This window comes from Nothobranchius furzeri, chromosome 14 (genome assembly GCF_043380555.1).
Source record: "Nothobranchius furzeri strain GRZ-AD chromosome 14, NfurGRZ-RIMD1, whole genome shotgun sequence".
NCBI classification, from domain to species: Eukaryota; Metazoa; Chordata; class Actinopteri; order Cyprinodontiformes; family Nothobranchiidae; genus Nothobranchius; species Nothobranchius furzeri.
In genome coordinates, this window is record NC_091754.1 from 39,455,299 (window position 1) to 39,476,158 (window position 20,860).

General features: G+C 45.5%; 2 protein-coding genes and 1 long non-coding RNA gene across 3 annotated transcripts in view; 2 read left to right on the forward strand and 1 right to left on the reverse strand.

The window, feature by feature from the left end:
* Nucleotides 1-20,860, forward strand: part of fundc1 (FUN14 domain containing 1) — a 497,656-nt gene that overhangs the window by 111,426 nt on the left and 365,370 nt on the right. The window lies entirely within an intron of this gene.
* The window catches only part of akap11 (A kinase (PRKA) anchor protein 11), a 33,434-nt gene continuing 18,287 nt past the window's right edge, over nucleotides 5,714-20,860 (forward strand). The window contains exons 1-6 of the mRNA XM_054747217.2: nucleotides 5,714-5,857; nucleotides 15,331-15,439; nucleotides 16,203-16,310; nucleotides 16,380-16,433; nucleotides 16,524-16,655; nucleotides 17,097-17,361. Coding sequence (XP_054603192.1) covers nucleotides 15,377-15,439; nucleotides 16,203-16,310; nucleotides 16,380-16,433; nucleotides 16,524-16,655; nucleotides 17,097-17,361 — 622 coding nt within the window. The 5' untranslated portion in view covers nucleotides 5,714-5,857; nucleotides 15,331-15,376. The remainder of the gene's footprint in view (nucleotides 5,858-15,330; nucleotides 15,440-16,202; nucleotides 16,311-16,379; nucleotides 16,434-16,523; nucleotides 16,656-17,096; nucleotides 17,362-20,860) is intronic.
* On the reverse strand, nucleotides 9,422-10,861 carry LOC129164998 (uncharacterized). Its single transcript, XR_008564467.2, has 4 exons — nucleotides 10,736-10,861; nucleotides 9,897-9,997; nucleotides 9,705-9,781; nucleotides 9,422-9,619 (listed from the first exon to the last, which is right to left on the reverse strand). It is a non-coding gene; the product is annotated as an uncharacterized lncRNA (long non-coding RNA).

The window sequence follows — 20,860 nt, forward strand, 5'->3', positions numbered from 1 at the left end:
ATATGGAAGACGCCGTGACCGGCTTCTCATCTCAGTCATCGTTTCTTCCTCACAGAGATACGACCAGAGAAATAATAAAACTGTTAAACGTCTCACCTTGTTCGTCTCCTTCATCCAGTCTGATCAGCCTGACAAGGGGTTGATTAAAATAATTACCACAATTTTATTTTATTGCATTTAAAATAAACACTTGCACATACATTACTCACCTGCTAACTTAAATAAGCATATGTATGTTGTGCCTATTGTCCGGCATCTGATTATTTGTTGGTGGTATCAGTGTTTTGTAATCCCTGTGGACATGGCCATAAAGTGTGTATGCAAGAAACTAATTATTTGTACATTCATATTTAAATATGGAGTCCTGTATAGTCTGTTTAATTACATTGTTACTATGTCTGTATAAACTTATTCTCTCTGTTGTATTGTTCGAATCGAAAGGTGTTTAATGATATGAATCAATCCCCATTCTCCTCTGCTGGAGCCTGTGGCGGGGTGCTGCACCCTGGATCTGACCCAGGTTTCAGCTCCCCTTGTCATGACTCCCAGGCTGACACCCTCCTCTGCCTCTGCTGCCTCCTCAGTCAAGCCCTCAGCCACTTAATTACCATCACCTGCACCCTGTCATCAGCTCATGCCACACACCTGCCTCCTTTGCTATATAACACCCAGCCTGTTCTCCAACCAGTGCCCGATTATTGAACACTCCTGTTAGTAAATTGTCCAGCACTCCTAACCTCTGCCTGAGTCATTGTTCCTGACCTTGTTCCTGAACCTCTACCTGCCCACGTACCTGCTCCCTGCCTGGATTGTTTCTCTGCTTCTGACCCCCTGGACTCACATCCTCTGGATTCTGCCTCCTGCCTGCCCCTTGTAGCGTTCAGGGATCTCTCTGGTTTTGACCCATGCTTCCTCCTGACCCTGCCTCAGCCTCGCCCACATCTGGTAACACCTAGTTGTGTTTTCCTTTTAATAAAGACGTTAATAAGCGCCTTGCTGTGTCTTGGTGTCCTCACGGGTCCTCTAGTTCTGGTTGACACACCCCTTGCCCCGCTGGGAGGGTTGAAAACACCACCATCACCTACTGGAGACTGCTGCTCCTCGACCCCGCCATCACCTGCTGGAGCCTATAGTGTGCTGCTGCGGCCTGGACCCGACCCAGGTTTCAGCTCAGCTGCCCCGCTGGGAGGGTTGAAAACACCGCCATCACCTGCAGGAGATTGTGGCGGGCTGCTGCGGACCCAATCTAACACAGGAGTGAGCTCCACTGCCCCGCAGGGAATTAAAAACACCGCCATCACCTGCTGGAGCAGGTGGGATGCTGCGCCCTGGATCTGACCCAGGTTTAAGCTCCCCATCCCTGCTGGGAGGGTTTGAAACACCCCCATCATCTGCTGGAGCCTGTGGCAGACTGCTGCGGGCCGGTGTTGCACCAAATTCTGCGACCCATCCCAATTTGTGACCCCAGGGGGCAGTGTTGCGTTTTGTTGCATCTGTACATCCTGAAATGGCATAAAAGAAGATGCTAGGTTAAAACCGTAACTACGTAAGCTTTGAGGAAGTTGTGCAGCGTGGACCATGATCACACAATGATAGTGGCTGTCACAGAATGTGGCCATCTGCATCTCAGTAATAACACAGATGTCAGAGGTCAAATGCACTTTTTTATAAACTACATCATCAGAAGTTACCAAAAACAGTTTGTGTGGTGTAAAAATCATTGTAACTGCAGTTAAAGTAAGGTCACACAATATGCATCTCCGTAATAATGCAGATGTCTTTAATTTTCACTAAAGATATTAACAAAAGGCGTTTCGTGATGTTTGTGTCATTTTATTTCCCTTTTATCTCCACCAGTACATATGAGTGGCATTGGAGTGACAGAAAAAAATGTAGCAACCAGATAATCTGCAAAGGTTTCTAATAAACCGAGGATGTGGATGACAATTTATTTCAATAAATGGAAGTTCTGAACATTTTACCTGCGGACCTCGCATGTTAGCAAACATTTCTTGTCAAAGGCTAGCCCTGCTTATCGCTGCATTTATTGTCCCGTTTGTTTACAATAAACATCAACAAACGCTCTTAATATCCATGGTCCACGCTGCACAACTTCCTCAAACCGTACATACTAGTTTATAGTTTGAATGTAACATCTTCTCCTTTTATGCCAATTCAGGATGTACAGATGCAACAAAACGCAACACTGCCCCCTGGGGTCACAAATTGTGATGGGTCGCAGAATTTGGCGTAACACCGGATCTGACCCACATCACTGCCATTATTGATACATTTCCCTTTTCTGACCGCCAGGGGGGCTCAACAGGCACATGGGGGCGTGTTTTGTAGGGGTTTGTAGCGGCTGCAGCTGCATCTAGACCTTACTCTCAACACTGGGTAAATACCATCGAAATAAATATATGGACAATGGGTTTCCATAGGCTCCAATAACAAGTTTTTCTGCTAAAATGGGAGGTGGCCACCACCGCCATTTTGACCGTGTCACAGGTTCCGTCAAGCCCAGACAACTCCATAAGAGGGAAGAGAGATGGACCTGAGGGTGGGGCTGTAAGGCTGGGATCGACTGACGACCCGGTCGAACTAGCTACAAGCTAACATGAAGCTAACCCAAAGCTAATGCGGAGGTGGGAACTAAGCTAACGGAGGTAGCAACCTAGCTACAACTGGAGTTAACTGTGCACAACACCAGAGCTTCTGAGTCAGAGATACGCCGGGCTGACCGCTGGGTAAAACCGGGTGGAACACAGAGTTCTCCGAGACCTCCACAAGCCGGCAGCCGCACAGCAGACAAGCACCGCTGCGATCTGAGATGCGCAGAGCTGCCGCTGGGGAGAACCGGGTGGAAAGGTTTCCATCCAAGAGCTCCACAAGCCGTCAGCCCGCGCAGCACACAGAAGCCGCGATCAGACAGAGATGCGCCGAGCTGCGGGGAGAAGTGGCGTATTTTGGCGGTTCTGGCTTGCCATAAGAACCAGCCGTCAGCCCGCGGAGCTAAGCTGCGATCAGACAGATGCGCCGAGCTGCTGGGAGAACCAGCCGTCAGCCCGTGCGCAGCAAACAGAAGCCGCGATCAGACAGAGATGGACCGGGCTGCGGGGAGGGGATAAGGGTGGAAAACATCGGTCTCCCGAGAGCTCCACAAGCCGATAGTCGGAACCCAGCTCCACCAACATGTTATATCTCAACCCATTTTCTAAAGTGCAGCATTATGTTAAATGCACTGGGTTTTACCCTATTACATTTAAATTTCATGGTTAGACAGTACATGTTAAAATCTAAGCTCAACTCGGCAGTTAACTAAAATACATAAATATAATTTTGAAAAAAATGAAGTGGAGACTCCTTGGACGCTCTATTAGTGAAATTAATGCCACAGCAAGTCATTTTGTCCAACAGTTGCACAAAAAATATCCAAACAAGAATACACAAACACAGAGACTCAAAATCCCGGAACAGTTTCCAAGCCAGACCGAGGCTCTACTGAGGCCTTTCCACGGCGCTAGCTTTGTGGTCACGTGGGTCTGATGCTCATTAATTATAAAGAATTTTAGGCTTTTAATACACTTAAACAGAAGAGTGAGAAAAAATTCACCCCCCTCAGAGTTGTCATGAGTGTAAACTAGATCATTTAAACCAAAAACATGTTTTGGTACCAAGCTGTAAACATGTTTATTTCTGCTGTGAAATTGGTATTTTTAACATGGGAGTCAATGAGGATTTGCTCGTTTCTGACACCAGCCCCCAGCGGATGAGAGTGGAACTGCAATTTATTTCACTTCTGGGTTTGGCTCAATTTCAGAGCTGCATTGTGGGGGCCTGGTAAATACTTAAGTTTGTAAGAAAAGTCCAACTTTTTTAAACTGTATGGATGATACCCTAAATTAAGTTGTATTTTTACGATATCCTCTCCATTTAAAGCCTTTGTATACTCGCTGACCTCCATCGCGTTGTGTTCGTTTTTTTTATTGCAGAAAAGCATATTTACATTACAAATAAGGCAAGCATGCCAATGTATTCAGATGAGAATCGAACAGTCAGTGAAAAGATCTTTAACAACTGACAGCGCCATAGTCTCCCCCTCCCCTCACGTCAAGAGTCTGTGTCATTCTTGACAGCTCACTTTCTTTTCAAGCTCACATTAATAACATAATTCGGTCAGCATACTTCCATCTACGTTCCATAAACCGTCTCCGTCCCTCACTGACCCCTCACACTGCCGCCATTCTCGTCCACAGCCTCGTCACGTCCCGTATCGACTATAGCAATTCACTTCTTTATGGTCTCCCCAACAAACTCCTTCATAAACTGCAAATGGTCCAGAATTCAGCAGCCCGTATTATCACCAGAACCCCTTCCTTTCACCACATCACCCCGGTTCTCCAGCAGCTTCACTGGCTCCCAGTTAAATTCAGGTCCATCTTCAAAATTCTCCTCCATACCTTCAAAGCAATCCACAACCTCTCTCCTCCATATATCTCAGACTTTATAAGTATTCACACCCCATCCCGTTCACTCAGATCTTCTTCTTCCATCCATCTTGCGGTTCCTTCTGCCCGTCTCGCTACCATGGGTAGCAGAGCTTTCAGCCACTCTGCTCCTCGACTCTGGAACTCACTTACCCCAGACATCAGGAACATCGACAGTTTTACCCTTTTCAAAACAAAACTCAAAACATATGTTTAAATCTGTCTACAACCTCTGATTTTATTGAACTGTTTCTCTCTTTGTTTTTTTCTTGTTTGGGTTTTATTATTGTTTTATTGTATTGTATCACGTGTTTTCTGTCAAGTGACCTTGGGTGTCCTCCTGAAAGGCGCTTTTAAATAAAATGTATTATTATTATTATTATTATTATTATAAAAGGGGGAGGACAAATGCAAGGGACCACTACACAGTTCCAGGAAGTCTACACAACAGTCTATACATATCTTCATAGCTGTTATTATTGATACATTTAAGGGATCTTAGATACAATCTAAAATCATGTACAAATGCATTAAACACAGGGGGTGATTTCAGTATTTTTTGTTTATGTATGAAGAATTTTGCCAGACAGAGAAGTAGATTGTAGCAGAGTTCTTGGTTGTTTGTTTGAAGGAGAGTTCCAAAGGTGATGCCATCTCTTGAAATGGGACATGGGATTCCAATTTGAGGTTGAATCTAGTTTTCAAAACAGTTCTAAAACGTCCGTGTCTTGTTGCATTCAAAGAAAATATGATCAGTTGTTTCAACATCCTTCCCACAAAAGGAACATGAATTATCATCAATGTTAAAACGTTTTCTGAGCACATCTTTTGAGGGATAGACATTGTTTAAAATTTAAAAATGTGTTTCTTTGACTTGCAAAACACTTCTTGCCCCATCCTGAAATTTCGCGCATTGTGACGTCACGATAGTCACGTGAGTAAAACCCAGCAATAGCCAATCATAGGAGAGTCTTTCCAGCCAATCAGAGGCGAGAAAGACGGGACCTTCCTTGGACATCCTACGATTCCAAATGACTCACATGGGGCGTCTGCGTGTGTCAATGGGACGAATCGGGAAGGAACGCGTTCGTGGGCCGTTCGGTTCATTTTCAGGAGCCATTTAAATCGGTCTGAAACAGCTGAACGGTTTGTGGAACGCAATAGAACTAAATATGATGTTAATTTTTCATCTCATCATAAATGTCTGAACTCCAGAAACGGTCTGGGTCCACGAACCTTTGCCAGTTATTCCCGAAATCCGTGTTTGTAGCAAGAGTTCAGATGAGTTCCGAACGAAAAGATCATTCCCGTACCGCACAGCATCCATCGCAGCGGCTCTGTCCAGCGGTTCTGGTGTCCGACAACGAGAGGTGAGTTGAATTTCTACTAAATACCGGGGTACAGTAACAAGAAGGTGGATCCGTTAGTTGTTTGAGCCACCAGCAGCTTCCGGTCTGCCTGCTGTCCACCTACGGCGGAGCTAAACCACCGCGGCGCGGCCTGGGTGAGCTCGTAGCTAGAGCCCAGCTCGGCTGCGGACGGGACTGGTGTCATTTCCTATGTCAGTGATGTTCGTCCGAACCTCTGTTGTCCTTCAGCTAGCATGCTAACTTCGCGTGCCGAGCTCAAGTCCGTGATGTGGGCTTAACGTCTGTCAGCACCAACATCCGGCCTGCTCCTGATCCAGGACCGGGTCCCTGGTCTCCGCTGCAGGACCGGGTTTCCAGCCCAGCTGACTTTCCTAAACGAGAATCTGGTGCAAAAGTTCGCTTATGTCAGTAATTCAACTTGAAAGGTGAAACTAGTGTATGAGACGGACTCATAGATACTTCGGGCCTTGATTTGTCATATCTGTGACGATTCTGGCTTCCAGCTGATGACAAGCCCACATAAACATCTCAGACCATCAGATTCTTGTGGAAAGGTTCACCATTCCAGACTCTGATCAGCTGATAAATCCAGAACACCTGCAGAGGGTTCCTGAGCCTTTAGACGGACTCCTGCTGTGTCATATTTGGCACAGATCATGGTTAAAGCTGCTTTAACACTAACCTGAAGTACATTCTCTATGCTCCTAAATCCAGCTGGTAATTAGAGTTAGGTATTATCCTGGTACACAATAGCACCAATGCACTATTCAGTATGTGTTCAGTACCTCGTACCAGATTTACATAGTATGTCCGTGTCTCTTACAATATGCTGCTCAGTTCTTCATTTTTCTATTTGTGGTTTTTAGTGCTGGAAGGTTCCCATGCTAGATACCTGCCTATGTGTGTATATATACACGTGTACCGTTGTATTATTTCTCTTCAGGCTAAGTGTTGGTGCTGCTGTAACAGGTGGATGTCCCCACTGTGGGATCAGTAGGGTCTATTCTATTCTATTCTAGAATCAGCCACTCTTGTCTGGCCATCAGTCACTTGGAAATGAAAAAGCAGAGATTTTTCCCAGTCCTTGAACTCAGCGTTGCTAATCATAACTGAGAGGTTCTAGCAGTGTGCCTTAGGGCCGGGCTCACTGGGCCAAAACTTAAGTCTCAATATAACGGAGCTGAATTTGCTTAAAACTGTCTTCAGTAATTGTATGTTTAAAATCATCAGCAGATTAAATGCATACCGGTATGTAGCGGGGTGAATATTGTTGCTTTTAAGCTTAATATATTACCTTTACTCATGACCAATAAGCTGTGATATAGGATATAACCTGCTTGGTCTTTGGATGTTTAATCAGAAGATTCTAGGATTCTTTGCTTTTTCAGTGATCAAACACACTTCATCTCAATTCAGACAGATTCAGGTTTATAAAAGATAAGAAATGTATTTTCTAAACAAATTAAAACAAGACAAGTTAAATAGGACGACTGTGATGGTTGAATCTAAATGGATGGAAGGTGAGATGTATGGAGCTAGGATTGGGACAATATTCAGCGTAACTTGTGCCAAGTTTTGTAACTTGGAACATGTTTCATCACATGTAACTTTGGATTCGTAACTTGTAACTTTAGTTTTATAACTTGTAATTCTCAATTTGTACTTGTATTTCTTGTTTTGTAACAAGAACATTGTATTTTGTACATGCATTTTTATTTTGTAAAATCAAACTTTAATTTTGTACATTTACTACTCATTTTGTAACATCAAACATTCATTCAGAAACATGAAACTTTCGTTTTGTAACTAGCAGACTTCCAAATTAAAAAAATCAAGGTACACGTTTGAAATCAAAACTCTCAAAACACACATTTCATTCTACAGGTACAGACCTCAAATCTGTCTCGATTCTAGCGTCAGTGGGAGGAGCTTGGGTGGAACCAATGAGAGCACGAGTCTTGGCTACCAATCACGTTTCTCGAATTCCTGTCCAATCATTGGGAGAGGAGGGCAGGGTTCTGTCAGAGCTGTAGAAAGAGAGTTACAACACTCTTTGAACTCGCGGTCACGTGGTTCATGGAGCTCCCAAACATCACAGCGCCGTAAGTCAGTTTGAACAGCGTATGGTGGGACAATCACAAAAATTTAACCTAATCACATTTCCCCTGGCGATTTGTGGTAATTATTGAATAATATTATATATTATATTAAATATTATGTCCTAACTCCTTCACAAAGTAGCCAATTTATATTTTTCCGAGCATTTGTAGGAAGACAAACACCCATGACTGTTCTACATTACAGGAACACGACAGTCCTAACACACTGTAGAACACATTTAGACCACATACATTACTATAATATATTATAGCAATACATTTGATGTAGTAATGCAACACACTGCTCTAATATAAGCATATTTAATAACTTTAAGTCCTACAAGAATCCCTAAACTCGAGTTGTAATATCCATTTTAAAGTGTTTATTGAATAGAATTCTGCTCCAGCTTACCTTGAAGAAAATATGTATCTGTTTATGCTTTGAATGATATCTATTATGTTCAGTAGAATACATTTTACAATCATTACTTTATATTTTTATGTGAAGACAGTACATGCATCTGTATCCAGTTCTATAGCAACTAATTAAAAATAAATTTTCAATAAAACTGTATGATTCATCACAGTAGATAAAAAGTGTTATTTGTGGAAAAAATGAACACCAAACTTGTACATGTATAATAGCATTTTTAATAAAGCATTTTACCAACATTATGTTTAGTCATTACATATGCACAAATAAGCTGAATCATTAATTATGAGCAATGTACTCAAGACCTAATGAAGCTCTTTTGAGTAACTTTATTTTGATTATTATTAAAATAAAATGTGTCCATGGGTTAAAAATTGAAATGGCTAATTTTATGGTTGGATAAAATTTTTAAATGTAATTTTACATCTCTATATTTTTGGTTTAGTTCAGTATTTCTATATGTACAAAAATAGTATTTTAATAATTGCTTTATAGGTTGATTATCTTACCTTGGTTGGCTGCGCTGCATATAGCAAACAGTCTGAGGGAGGAATCAGAATTATGGCTTACCCAAAGATGCAGAGAGAAGAAGAAAATGGTTGGCTCAAGTCAGCAGGAGCAACCTCACCATGACCAGAGATCACAATAACAAAAAGCTGTGTGCAGTGAGTTTAATGTGCACTCTCACATGTTTTCTATCAAGGCTCTACATGTTCTGCTCTCAACTGCACAAGGCTGCAATTAAACTGTTAAACGTGGCAGGAAATAAACTAATACACCACTCTACAGGCACATTTTGAGGAGGGACAGTTTACTAAGACTAGGCAAGGCAAGGTGAGACTCAGGGCTGATGCTGTGTTTGTTCATCGCCCTGAACCAAGGAGGAGGAAGGACCCCGCAGTGAGAAGTACAGCAGAACCACTGCATGTTGATCCACTGACCAGTGACCACAAGTACTCAAGTAAACTGTGGTACAAATCTTTTGAAATATTAAGACATTTTTATATATTTTATTTTAAAATTATTCTTTATTCTAACAGTGTCATTATAATTTCAGAGAATGAGGAAAGCAGCAGCAGCAGTGAGGCAAATGAGGTGAGGGAAAGTGAGACGGGACATGAGATGGTATCAGGAGAGAGGGACATCCCAGGAAGCCATGAGGAGCCGGCGTCAGGGCCAGGATGAGAAAGGAACAGGCTATGCAACCAGGGTACCCAGCTGGAAAACCTACTAAGAGAGGAAACAGAAAATCAAAAAGGCATGAAAAACACATGAGGCATTAAATGGAGTAAACAGACAATCAAAAAGGCCGTACAGCTCTGTTTTTCAGTGGGTTCAACAGGCTGCAGGTTTCTTCAGGGCATGAGTATCCCTCTGCCTGATGTTAGAACCCTGCAAAGACAAATGCAGCCCATTAACTGGAACCAGGTGTGTTAGGAGAGGTGTGTGACATGCTCAGTTTGAAGGTTAAAAATCTGACAGAGATGGAAAGAGAGTGTGTGCTCACTGTGGATGAGATGGCAATCACTCCAGGCGTGCATCACTCCATCACAGACCCAACTGGGATTTGCCACCACCGTTGTTCCTGGTCAGCTCTCCGCTCAGCCACTATGAAAACATGAAGATGGACACACAACACAGTTTAACCTTTAATGGTTACATAAGATCTTTGTTTTAGTTACTCTTTGACATTTATTTATTGATAGTTGTGTTATAAATTCTTATTTCTTGTCATTCCTTAATAACAAAATTGCAAATGCTAATATTATAAAGCAAGTGGAAATGAACAGTTTTATGGAAAATGTCTAATTTTTAAAAGTTATTGTGTTCGACTACCATTCTTGAAATATCGTAATTTTATTCTTATTACTTGGGTCCACAGAATAAAACAACATATCTTCTTACGTTCGTGATCCTGTTTGTCTCATGCTTCAGCAGTTTGTTGTAGTCAGTGTTATTAACTGAAAAATATTAAATAATTACTTGTCTTCACAATCACATTGTCTTTATTATTGGTCTCTCCATTTGTGCTTCCATTTCTGATGCATGTTTGTGTTGATACAGCAACCAGCAACGTATTAAACAAAAAATCCCAAATAAAACTAAAAATGTAAAAAGTTTATAACCTATTTCAAACTGTGGGGAATATTTTTAAAACGTAGAATCAAACAAACTGAAATACAGCTCGTCCTCCTGCTGACAACCAACAAGCTGCACACAGTTAGCTCATTAAAGGTTATCTAGCTAAAACTGGCAACATAAAATATCATTGTTGGCTTATTTTGGTACGAAGCGGTTAGCTAACGCTTCTCAATGCAACAAAATGATGACATTTCATCAACTTACTGGAGAAAATCCTTCCGAAACACCGAAAAATGAACTGCAGTCAATGCAGCAGCGGGGGCTGTTTGGAACTATTCGAAGCTACATGAACCACGTGACTCACGCATTCCGTGTCGTAACTCTCTCTACAGCTCTGACAGAACCCAGCCCTCCTCTCCCAATGATTGGACAGGAATTCGAGAAACGTGATTGGTAGCTAAGACTCGTGCTCTCATTGGTTCCACCCAAGTTCCTCTCACTGACGCTAGAATCAAGACAAAAAGATCTGTAACACTGTAGATTTGAGGTTTGTACCTGTAGAATGAAATGTGTGTTTTGAGAGTTTTGATTTCAAACTTGTACCTTGATTTTTTTCAATTTGGAAGTCTGCTAGTTACAAAACGAAAGTTTCATGTTTCTGAATGAATGTTTGATGTTACAAAATGAGTAGTAAATGTACAAAATAAAAGTTTGGTTTTACAAAATAAAAAATACATGTACAAAATGAAAATTTCCTTTTACAAAACAAGAAATACAAGTACAAATAGAGAATTACAAGTTAGAAAACTAAAGTTACAAGTTACGAATTCAAAGTTACATGTGATGAAACATGTTCGAAGTTACAAAACTTGGTACAAGTTACACTGAATATTATCCCAATCCTAGCCCCATAGAGATGTAAAGTAATTGAATGGGGTGTGTTCATCAGAACCTTGTATCTAGAAGAACTGAGTTCTGGGTGAAAAGAATTTGGTCTGCATTAAACTATGAAGTTGGTTCTTATCAAAACTGCATCAGACGCAATCTGGGTGTGTTCTAAGGTACCAAAGTTCGTAGAAAAGACCGCAGTACGACCATACCGGTATATACACATATATATGTATGTATGTATATATGCATGCGTATATATATATATATATATATATATATATATATATATATATACATATATGTATATATATATACATATATGTATATATATATACATATATGTATATATATACATATATACATATATATATACATATATATATATATATATATATATATATATATATATACATATATGTATATATATATACATATATATATATATATATATATACATATATATATATACATATATGTATATATATATATATATGTATTGTCACGTGCGTGCCGGGCAGCGAGGAGGATCCAAGCGCAGAGAGCAAGAAGACGAACAGGTGAGTCCGTTTAACACAGGTTTATTTAAGAGACACGCTGGACACTGAAACAATGACTCCACAAAGGACACAAAACAGACGGGGTTTAAATACAAGAGGACCGGGAGCTAAGGTGATTGGGAAACAAGAGGCAGGTGGGAGCAATTAACGGAGACACAGACAAAACCTAAGAGTAGACAGGACGGGACGTGACAGTACCCCCCCTCAAAGGGCGGATCCCAGACGCCCACAGGAACCAGGAGCAGGGCGGGAGGAGGGGGGCCCGGAGGGAGGACCCAGAGGAACCGAAGGACCACAGGAGAGGCGGCAGGGATCAGCAGAGTCAGGAGGCCTGCACCTGCTGCAGATGAGGAGGCGACGGGCCCTTGGAGGTCGGTGCCTGCTGCAGATGAGGAGGCGACGGGCCCTTGGAGGCAGGCGCCTGGGGCAGATGAGGAGGCGACGGGCCCTTGGAGGCCGGCGCCTGGGGCAGATGAGGAGGCGAGGACGAACCCTTGGGGTTCTGCGCCTGGGGCAGATGAGGAGGCGAGGACGGACCCTTGGAGGGTGGCGCCTGGGGCAGAGTAGCCCTGCAGGCTGGGCTGGCGACACAGGCTGGACCGGTGACGAAGTCCCTGCAGGCTGGAGCGGAGCGACCTTCAGAATCACCACTGGAACTGGAGACAGAAGAGACATCAGACCAAAGGCGACGTCGGACGAGCCGACATCAGGAGAGGCGACGTCATCAGACGAGCCGACATCAGGAGAGGCGACGTCATCAGACGAGCCGACATCAGGAGAGGCGACGTCATCAGACGAGCCGACTTCAGGGGAGGCGACGTCATCAGACGAGCCGACTTCAGGGGAGGCGACGTCATCAGACGAGCCGACTTCAGGGGAGGCGACGTCATCAGACGAGCCGACTTCAGGGGAGGCGACGTCATCAGACGAGCCGACATCAGGGGAGGCGACGTCATCAGACGAGCCGACATCAGGGGAGGCGACGTCATCAGATGAGCCGTCATCAGGGGAGGCGACGTCATCAGACGAGCCGTCATCAGGGGAGGCCACGTCGACTTGGGAGCAGACTTCAGAGGAGTCGACCTCTGTCCCGGGTGCGTCTGCTTCGGAGCTCGAGCCGGGTGCATCTGCTTCGGACCTCGAGCCGGGTGCGTCTGCTTCGGAGCTCGAGCCGGGTTCGTCTGCTTCGGAGCTCGAGCCGGGAGGCGTTGACTTCTGACCCGGGGCCCCATGGATGGGCTGGACCAGAGCCCGTGCATCCTCCTCTGCCGAGACAAGGTGCGATGCGTCCCCTTGGACCACCGCTGGAGCAGGAGGCGATGCGTCCCCTTGGACCACCGCTGGAGCAGGAGGCGATGCGTCCCCTTGGACCACCGCTGGAGCAGGAGGCGATGCGTCCACCGGGACCACCGCTGGAACAGGAGGCAATGCGTCCACCGGGACCACCGCTGGAACAGGAGGCGATGCGTCCACCGGGACCACCGCTGGAACAGGAGGCGATGCGTCCACCGGGACCACCGCTGGAACAGGAGGCGATGCGTCCATCGGGACCACCGCTGGAGCAGGACGGTTGCGGCGGCGTCGGCGTGTTTTTTTTTGTGGCTCAGCTGAGGTATGGAGAGGACACTGGCAGGAACTGAGGAGGAATGACAGCCCACCGGAGAAGATGCAACAGCGCTGTCTGGTCCAGGCGAGGGTGTGGTGGCTTGGCCCTTCGGATGTGCTGAGAGGGCACCAACAGGTTTAGGGGAGAAGGAAATGAAGCCGGTCCGGATAGTTTGGACCGGGGCAGGAACGGACTGACGTCTCGGAGCAGAAGGAGGAGACTTGGAGGAGGAAGTGGCATGCTCGAAGCTCCGTCCTGAAGCGCAGGGCTGCGGTGGCTTCCGGCGACTTTCCCCACGCCGTGGACCGACTCCGGGAGGGCAGATCGCCAGCCTTGTGCCCTCATAGCTGGAGCGATCCAGGAGCGTCTCCCCATCCCAACTCCCGTCCGGTTCCGGAAGGGCGGCGAGGAACGCCGAGGCTGATGGCCGGGGACGCCGGCGGCGGCGAGGCGGAGCTGGGGCCGGAGAGGGAGAAGCTGGCCGGTGGTCGGACATGAACCACTGAAGAAAGCAACTCCACGGAAGATTCTCCCTGCTGGATCCATTACTGCTTGGTGGAGTCATTCTGTCACGTGCGTGCCGGGCAGCGAGGAGGATCCAAGCGCAGAGAGCAAGAAGGCGAACAGGTGAGTCCGGTTAACACAGGTTTATTTAAGAGACACGCTGGACACTGAAACAATGACTCCACAAAGGACACAAAACAGACAGAGTTTAAATACAGGAGGACCGGGAGCTAAGGTGATTGGGAAACAAGAGGCAGGTGGGAGCAATTAACGGAGACACAGACAAAACCTAAGAGTAGACAGGACGGGACGTGACATGTATACACACACACATATATGTATATATATACCGGTATATACACACACACACACACACACACACACACACACACACACACACACACACACACACACACACACACACACACACACATATATATATATATATATATATACATACATACATACATACATACACATACACTCAACAAAAATATAAACACAACACCTTTGTTTCTGTTCCGATTTTTCATGAGATGGACTTAAAGGTCTAAAATTCATTCCAGATACACAATATTACCATTTCTCTCAAACATTTTTCACAAATCAGTCTAAATGTGTGATAGTGAGCACTTCTGCTTTGCCGAGGTAATCCATCCCACCTCACAGGTGTGCCACATCAAGATGCTGATCCGACTTCATGAGTAGCGCACAGGTGTACCTTATACTGCCCACAATAAAAGGCCACTCTGGAGGAGTGTATTTGCTTGATGATGACAATAAGTTGGGGTGTTGCAACTTTTTTTTCTTCAAGCTCTGCAGATGGACGAGCCGTCGTCCTGAATTTCTCAACTAGCATCCTTGGAATCTAAAATATTTGCACACAGGGGACTTAAAGAGGTTCCTAGGTGGAAGCGAAGCTGTGCCTTTGTTGCTGTTGCTTCTGATGCATGTGTTCTTTCCAATTCTGCTTTTGCTTTGGCCCGTGTGGGTTGCACTGTAGTCTTTTTTTTTAGATGTTGTAGAAGTCTATGGTGGGTTAACTGCTTTGTTTCACACCATGGTTAATAGTCCAACCAGTTAATCCCTGCAATCCACGTAGCACAGCTATGAAACTCACAGAACAGCAGTGAGAAAGCAAGTTTTTGCTTAATGCAGTAACCAAATTAGACTGCAGGGTGTCGTTCTTACTTCAGTCTTACATATTGCACCTTTAAGCTTTTTCTGTATGGGCATGCAAATCACTATGATGCAAGAATGCTGATCAGCATCTTGTTTTCTGATGTTATTCCTGTTTACAGGTGAGCTGCCAACCAGACCACCAGCTTTGTGTACGTCTCTATTGCCATGGACACCATTGTTCATATCAGAGGGGTCCCCATAAGGTCCAGGTCTTCGGTCCGGAAAGAGGTTTGTCTTCCTGGATACGTCAGGATTTTGTCCCTGTGTATCACCATTACCCCTTTTCCAACAGCATGACTCAAATGGGTTTTAAGGGTCTGCTCAGGGACGTTTCCCAGTCCCACCGCACAAGACGGTTCTTCCCTGCTATAGTAGAGCTTAAGTAGGTTCAAAGGACAAAGTTGGGTCCTCTTCCTATAATCAGGTGTATCCTAAATATATTTCTGCTCTGAAATCTGATTCAGGACAGTGCACGGATCACACAAGTTTGCCTGAAATGGCGAACAAGGAATGGGAAACAAAGCAAGAGCCTAATCCACGGCTCTCAGTCCTGCGATCATAAAGCCTTTTCGTTTCATTCCAAGTTCTCTGTGGCCCTCACCCCAGCCATGTACAGTCTAACGAAAGCTATTCACATAATCGATCAAGTTCTGAGGGGGTGTAGGTGGAGCTACTAGGTCATACAGTGAGGATAAAGGTACCCTCACTGAATGACCTAGTCATTTGGACTGAACCAGTACTGTTATGCACCACCTGCCAGGCTGCCAACAGCAACCATAGCAGACCCTTCTCCCAATCCAGGCTGAGTTTGGTGCAGTAACTCCAGAGCAGAGACTAAAGTCTGGTGGAACCTCTCCAGAGACCCCTGACGATATTTTCTTTTTCTTCAGCTGTGCTGTAATCTGTAACTTGGTGTTGTCATGACAATGCAGAGACCTGAGTCTGAATCATCCTAGTTTTCCATGAGCTGTGGTTGCATTTGTGTCTACAGAGTGTCAGTGAGGGCGGGACTCAGGCTAAGAGCCACTTCAGGAACAAAAAGGAGCTATGCAGTGTCAGCCTGGAGCTACAACCCAGAGACATCATGAGGCTGACAGAGGTTTGTTCCAATAATAAACCGTCAGGCTGGACAGGAGCCGCAAGTCTCATGTCTCCTGTCCTCCTCCAGGTCCTGTTTGTGTGTCTGCCAGGACAGCGGGAGGGTGATGATGTCACCCATCAGGTAAATTCCTAAAACTGAAAAATGTAAACCTACTAGTGAGTTGAGAGCCCATGCTGATAGTCTGTGTGCTGGAACCCTGCCCATCCCCAGTCTCTGTCTTCCCTGCCGGGGGGGCTGTGTGAGCTCCTCAAGTCTCTCCATGTTCACCGCCTCAAGAACGACGAAGTTCTGCTGCTCAGAGACAGTCGCAGGCTGGCAGAGCTCCGGGATGCCAGGTCTCAGGTGAGTCCCCCTGCATCAGGTAGTTCCCTCCATCCAGCCACAGCAGCGTCTGCGTAAGGTTATGCTTTACTGTCTGAAGTGCTGACCCACTGGTCACCATGGCTGACGGTTCCCACGCCCTGAAGAGACACAGGCGGGACGAACAGATGTTGTTTGAGCAGCCCACGCTGGCAGCCTCCTTCTTCCTGTATTGTTTGGATGTTGCTCAGTCTATGGGCTTTTGGTCTCTTAATCAGACCTCCCACTGACCAGGTTTATAAAACACGAGCGACTTGGTCAGAGCAGACTCAACAATACCTACTGCTGAACATCTGACTGCAGTTTACACTGCTGAAGTAAAGATTGCTCACAGCAGCAGCTGGTCTCGATCATGCCTGAACGTTAAACGTTTAGTATTTTTGGTGTTTTTCCCCCTGATCTTGTATTTTGTGTTTTCTCTAGAGATGGCTGAAGGCTCTGTGTGTCCTGAGGCACAACCCTCACACAGGCTCCACTCCTCAGGCCACTGTAGCATCTCTGATGGGTTTATTGGGGTGCTATATGGCAGGGGTCCACTACATGCTGGAACTCCAGGCTTTTAAGGGGGACTCGGCGGAGCCCAGTCAACCAGAGGACGATGACACCAACCAGTCCATTTCATCCATAGAGGATGACTTTGTGACTGCTCTGGAGCACCTGGAGGAGGAAGACCCTGCAGATCATCCTTGTAGGTGTAACTGTTACTCTGCCAGAGTTCGTGTGAGCTCTTCTGAAGAATCTAGTATGGAGAACCAAAGTTTGTGTTCCCATGTTTGGTTCATAATCTTGTCCTACAGTGGAACTTCCTCAAGCTGGAAGTTACAAATAACAGTTTGAAACTGTAAAAAGAAAAGTTAACAAATACAAATATTTAAATATTTAACCCTTGGAGGTATTAGCCTATTTTGAGAACTTTTTCATTTTCACCTTCTTTAGTAACACAATGGGCCAAAGGTCGCAAAAAAAACCCCAGCCATTCTTAACCATAGAGCTTCGGCCCACAGCTGGGGTTCCAGCTCCACCTAGAGGTACGCAAGACACCTCCAGTTTTATAGCTGTGGGCTGCTTGATGATTGGTTGTGATGCTGGGGCCACCACTTAGTGGCAGTAACGCATCAGTTAGTTGTTAAAGGAGCAAAATGTTAAAGTTGTACAGTTAAATAATCTGAAACAGTCTAATGCAGGGCTATTCAATTCCAGACCTCGAGGGCTGGTATCCAGCACGTTTTGGTTTTACTCTGCTTCAACACACCAGATTTCTATCAGCAGGTGATTAACAGAGCCTGATGAACTGCTGCACAGGTGATTCAACCACTGAATCAGGTGTGTTGGACCAGAGAAACCACTAAAACGTGCTGGATACCGGCCCTCCAGGCCTGAAATTGAATAGTCCTGGTCTAATGTCTCCATCATGTTGGAAGGAAGGTCATCCTGAAACCGATTTTGCTACCAACACTATTTATAGTGGGGACGGTGTGCTGCTGACCTCTACTCGGGACGTTGTGGATCGGTGGGCAGAATACGTCGAAGACCTCCTCAATCCCACCGACACGTCTTCCAGTGAGGAAGCAGAGTCTGGGGACTTTGGGTTGGCCTCTCAAATCTCTGGTGCTGAGGTCACTGAGGTGGTTAAAAAGCTTCTCTGTGGCAAGGCTCCAGGGGTGGATGAGAACCGCCCGGAGTTCCTCAAGGCTCTGGATGTTGTGGGGCTGCGTTGGCTGACGCGGCTCTGCAATATTGCGTGGACATCGGGGGCAGTCCCACTAGACTAGCAGACTGGGGTGGTGGTCCCCTTATTTAAAAGGGAGGACCGCAGGGTGTGTTCCAACTACAGAGGGATCACACTCCTGAGCCTTCCTGGTAAGGTCTATTCAGGGTTTCTGGAGAGGAGGGTCCGTCGGATTGTTGAACCTCGAATTCAGGAGGAGTAATGTGGTTTTCGTCCTGGCCGTGGAAGTCTGGACCAGCTCTATACCCTTAGGGTAGAATGCCTTCTCCGGGTCAGGGAATTTGCCCAACCAGTCTACATATGTTTTGTGGATTTGAAGAAAGCATTTGACCGCATCCCTCAGGGGGCCCTCTGGGGGGTACTCTGGGAGTATGGGGTACCAGGCCCTCTGATACGGGCTGTTAGGTCCCTGTATGACCGGTGTCAGAGCTTGGTCTGCATTGCCAGCAGTAAGTCGGGCTCGTTCCCAGTGAGAGTTGGACTTGGCCAAGGCTGCCCTTTGTCACCGATTCTGTTCATAACCTTTATGGACAGGATTTCTAGGCACAGCCAAGGTGTTGAGCGGATCCTTTTCGGTGGCCTGAGGATCAGGTCTCTGCTTTTTGCAGATGATGTGGTCATGTTGGCTTCATCAGAACGTGATCTTCAGCTTTCGCTGGAGCGGTTCGCAGCCGAGTGTGAAGCAGCTGGGATGAGAATCAACTCCTCTAAATCTGAGACCATGGTCTTGATTCGGAAAAGGGTAGAATGCTTTCTCCGGGTCAGGGATGAGGTCCTGCCCCAAGTGGAGGAGTTTAAGTATGTTTGGGTCTTGTTCACGAGTGAGGGAAAACTGGAGCGTGAGATGGATAGGCGGATTGGTGCTGCGTCTGTAGTGATGCGGGCGTTGTACCGGTCTGTCGTGGTGAAGAGAGAGCTGAGTCAGAAGGTGAAGCTCTCGATTTACCGGTCGATCTACGTTCCTACCCTCACCTATGGTCATGAGCTTTGGGTAGTGACCGAAAGAACGAGATCGCAGATACAAGCGGCCAAAATGAGTTTTCTCCGAAGAGTGGCTGGGCTCTCCCTTAGAGATAGGGTGAGAAGCTTGGTCATTCGGGAGGGGCTCGGAGTAGACTCACTGCTCCTCCACATCGAGAGGAGCCAGTTGAGGTGTCTCGGGCATCTGGTCAGGGTGCCTCCTGGACGCCTCCCTGGTGAGGTTTTCCGGGCACGTTCAACCGGGAGGAGACCTAAAGGTAGACCCAGGACACGGTGGAGGGACTACGTCTCTCACCTGGCCAGGGAACGCCTTGGGATTCCCCCGGAGGAGCTGGCCCAAGTGGCTGGGGAGAGGGAAGTCTGGGCCTCTTGCCTTAGGCTACTGCCCCTGCGACCTGACTCCGGATAAGCGGATGAAAATGGATGAATGGGCCTCGTAGAAACCCTTTCCACTATCCGCGTAGGTAAACACCTCCACACAAGAAGGATGGTTGGGACTTGTTCTTTATATGTCAGGTGTGAAACTTTAACAATACAGTATTTTTACATCCAAATATAAATAATCGACATATTTCAGAAAATAAAACGTAATATAAATCATAACCTCTTCTCATTACATCCACATGTAATTAAATAACGCATTGTAAATAATACTAGTAAATAGTTTCGTAAATGCTGGATGAACTATCGGCTTTGCCCTTTTATAAGCAATAAAACATGTAAGCATTGTTTAATTGTAATACTTAAAGGAAAGGCCCTTAACTGTGCTCAACAACACACCTGCTGTCTGCGGTTTGAGCCACACTGCTGCCCTGTCCTCACCGCATGGTCTGAACACCCAGCTTCCTGGTTTCCTTAAAGAGACAGCATACATAAATGAAACTTACGGCAGAGCCAGAACAATAACTCATGTTACATTTTCAATGGTCGATAACTGGATATTACAGTGAATTATGAGTCAGTTGTGGCATTTTACTTCCTTTAATGAGTCGTTCACAACTATAACAGCAAACAACAGCACTTCCTCTAACGCCAGAGGCGTATTACCGTAATTAGCGTAGTATATGCACCCTCCCATAAAACACCTAAGAGTGCTAACACCAGATGTGACAGTGTATTCATCTACTTATCAGCTCAATGTGCATGACTCTTCTTTGCTTGTTATCTAGAATCTTCTTGCGCTGATCCAAAAATGGCAACAGCCATGAGAAACTTACTTTTTTAGGAAAATGGGCTGCAGTACCTAAATTTGACCTCAAAATCTCATTCTTACTTCATTTTTACATATTGCACCTTTTTAATGATCTCTAAATAGCAGAAGTAGAAATGAAAATGATGACAACCCCTAAAGGACAAAATAGCTGTGCAAGTACAATCCTGACTTCATTAAGTACAGCTTTGTAAAAGGAGTTAACAAGGTAGAGCTCAGTGGGCGGAGCATGGACTAATGCTGTTGAACAAAGAGGTAACACACACA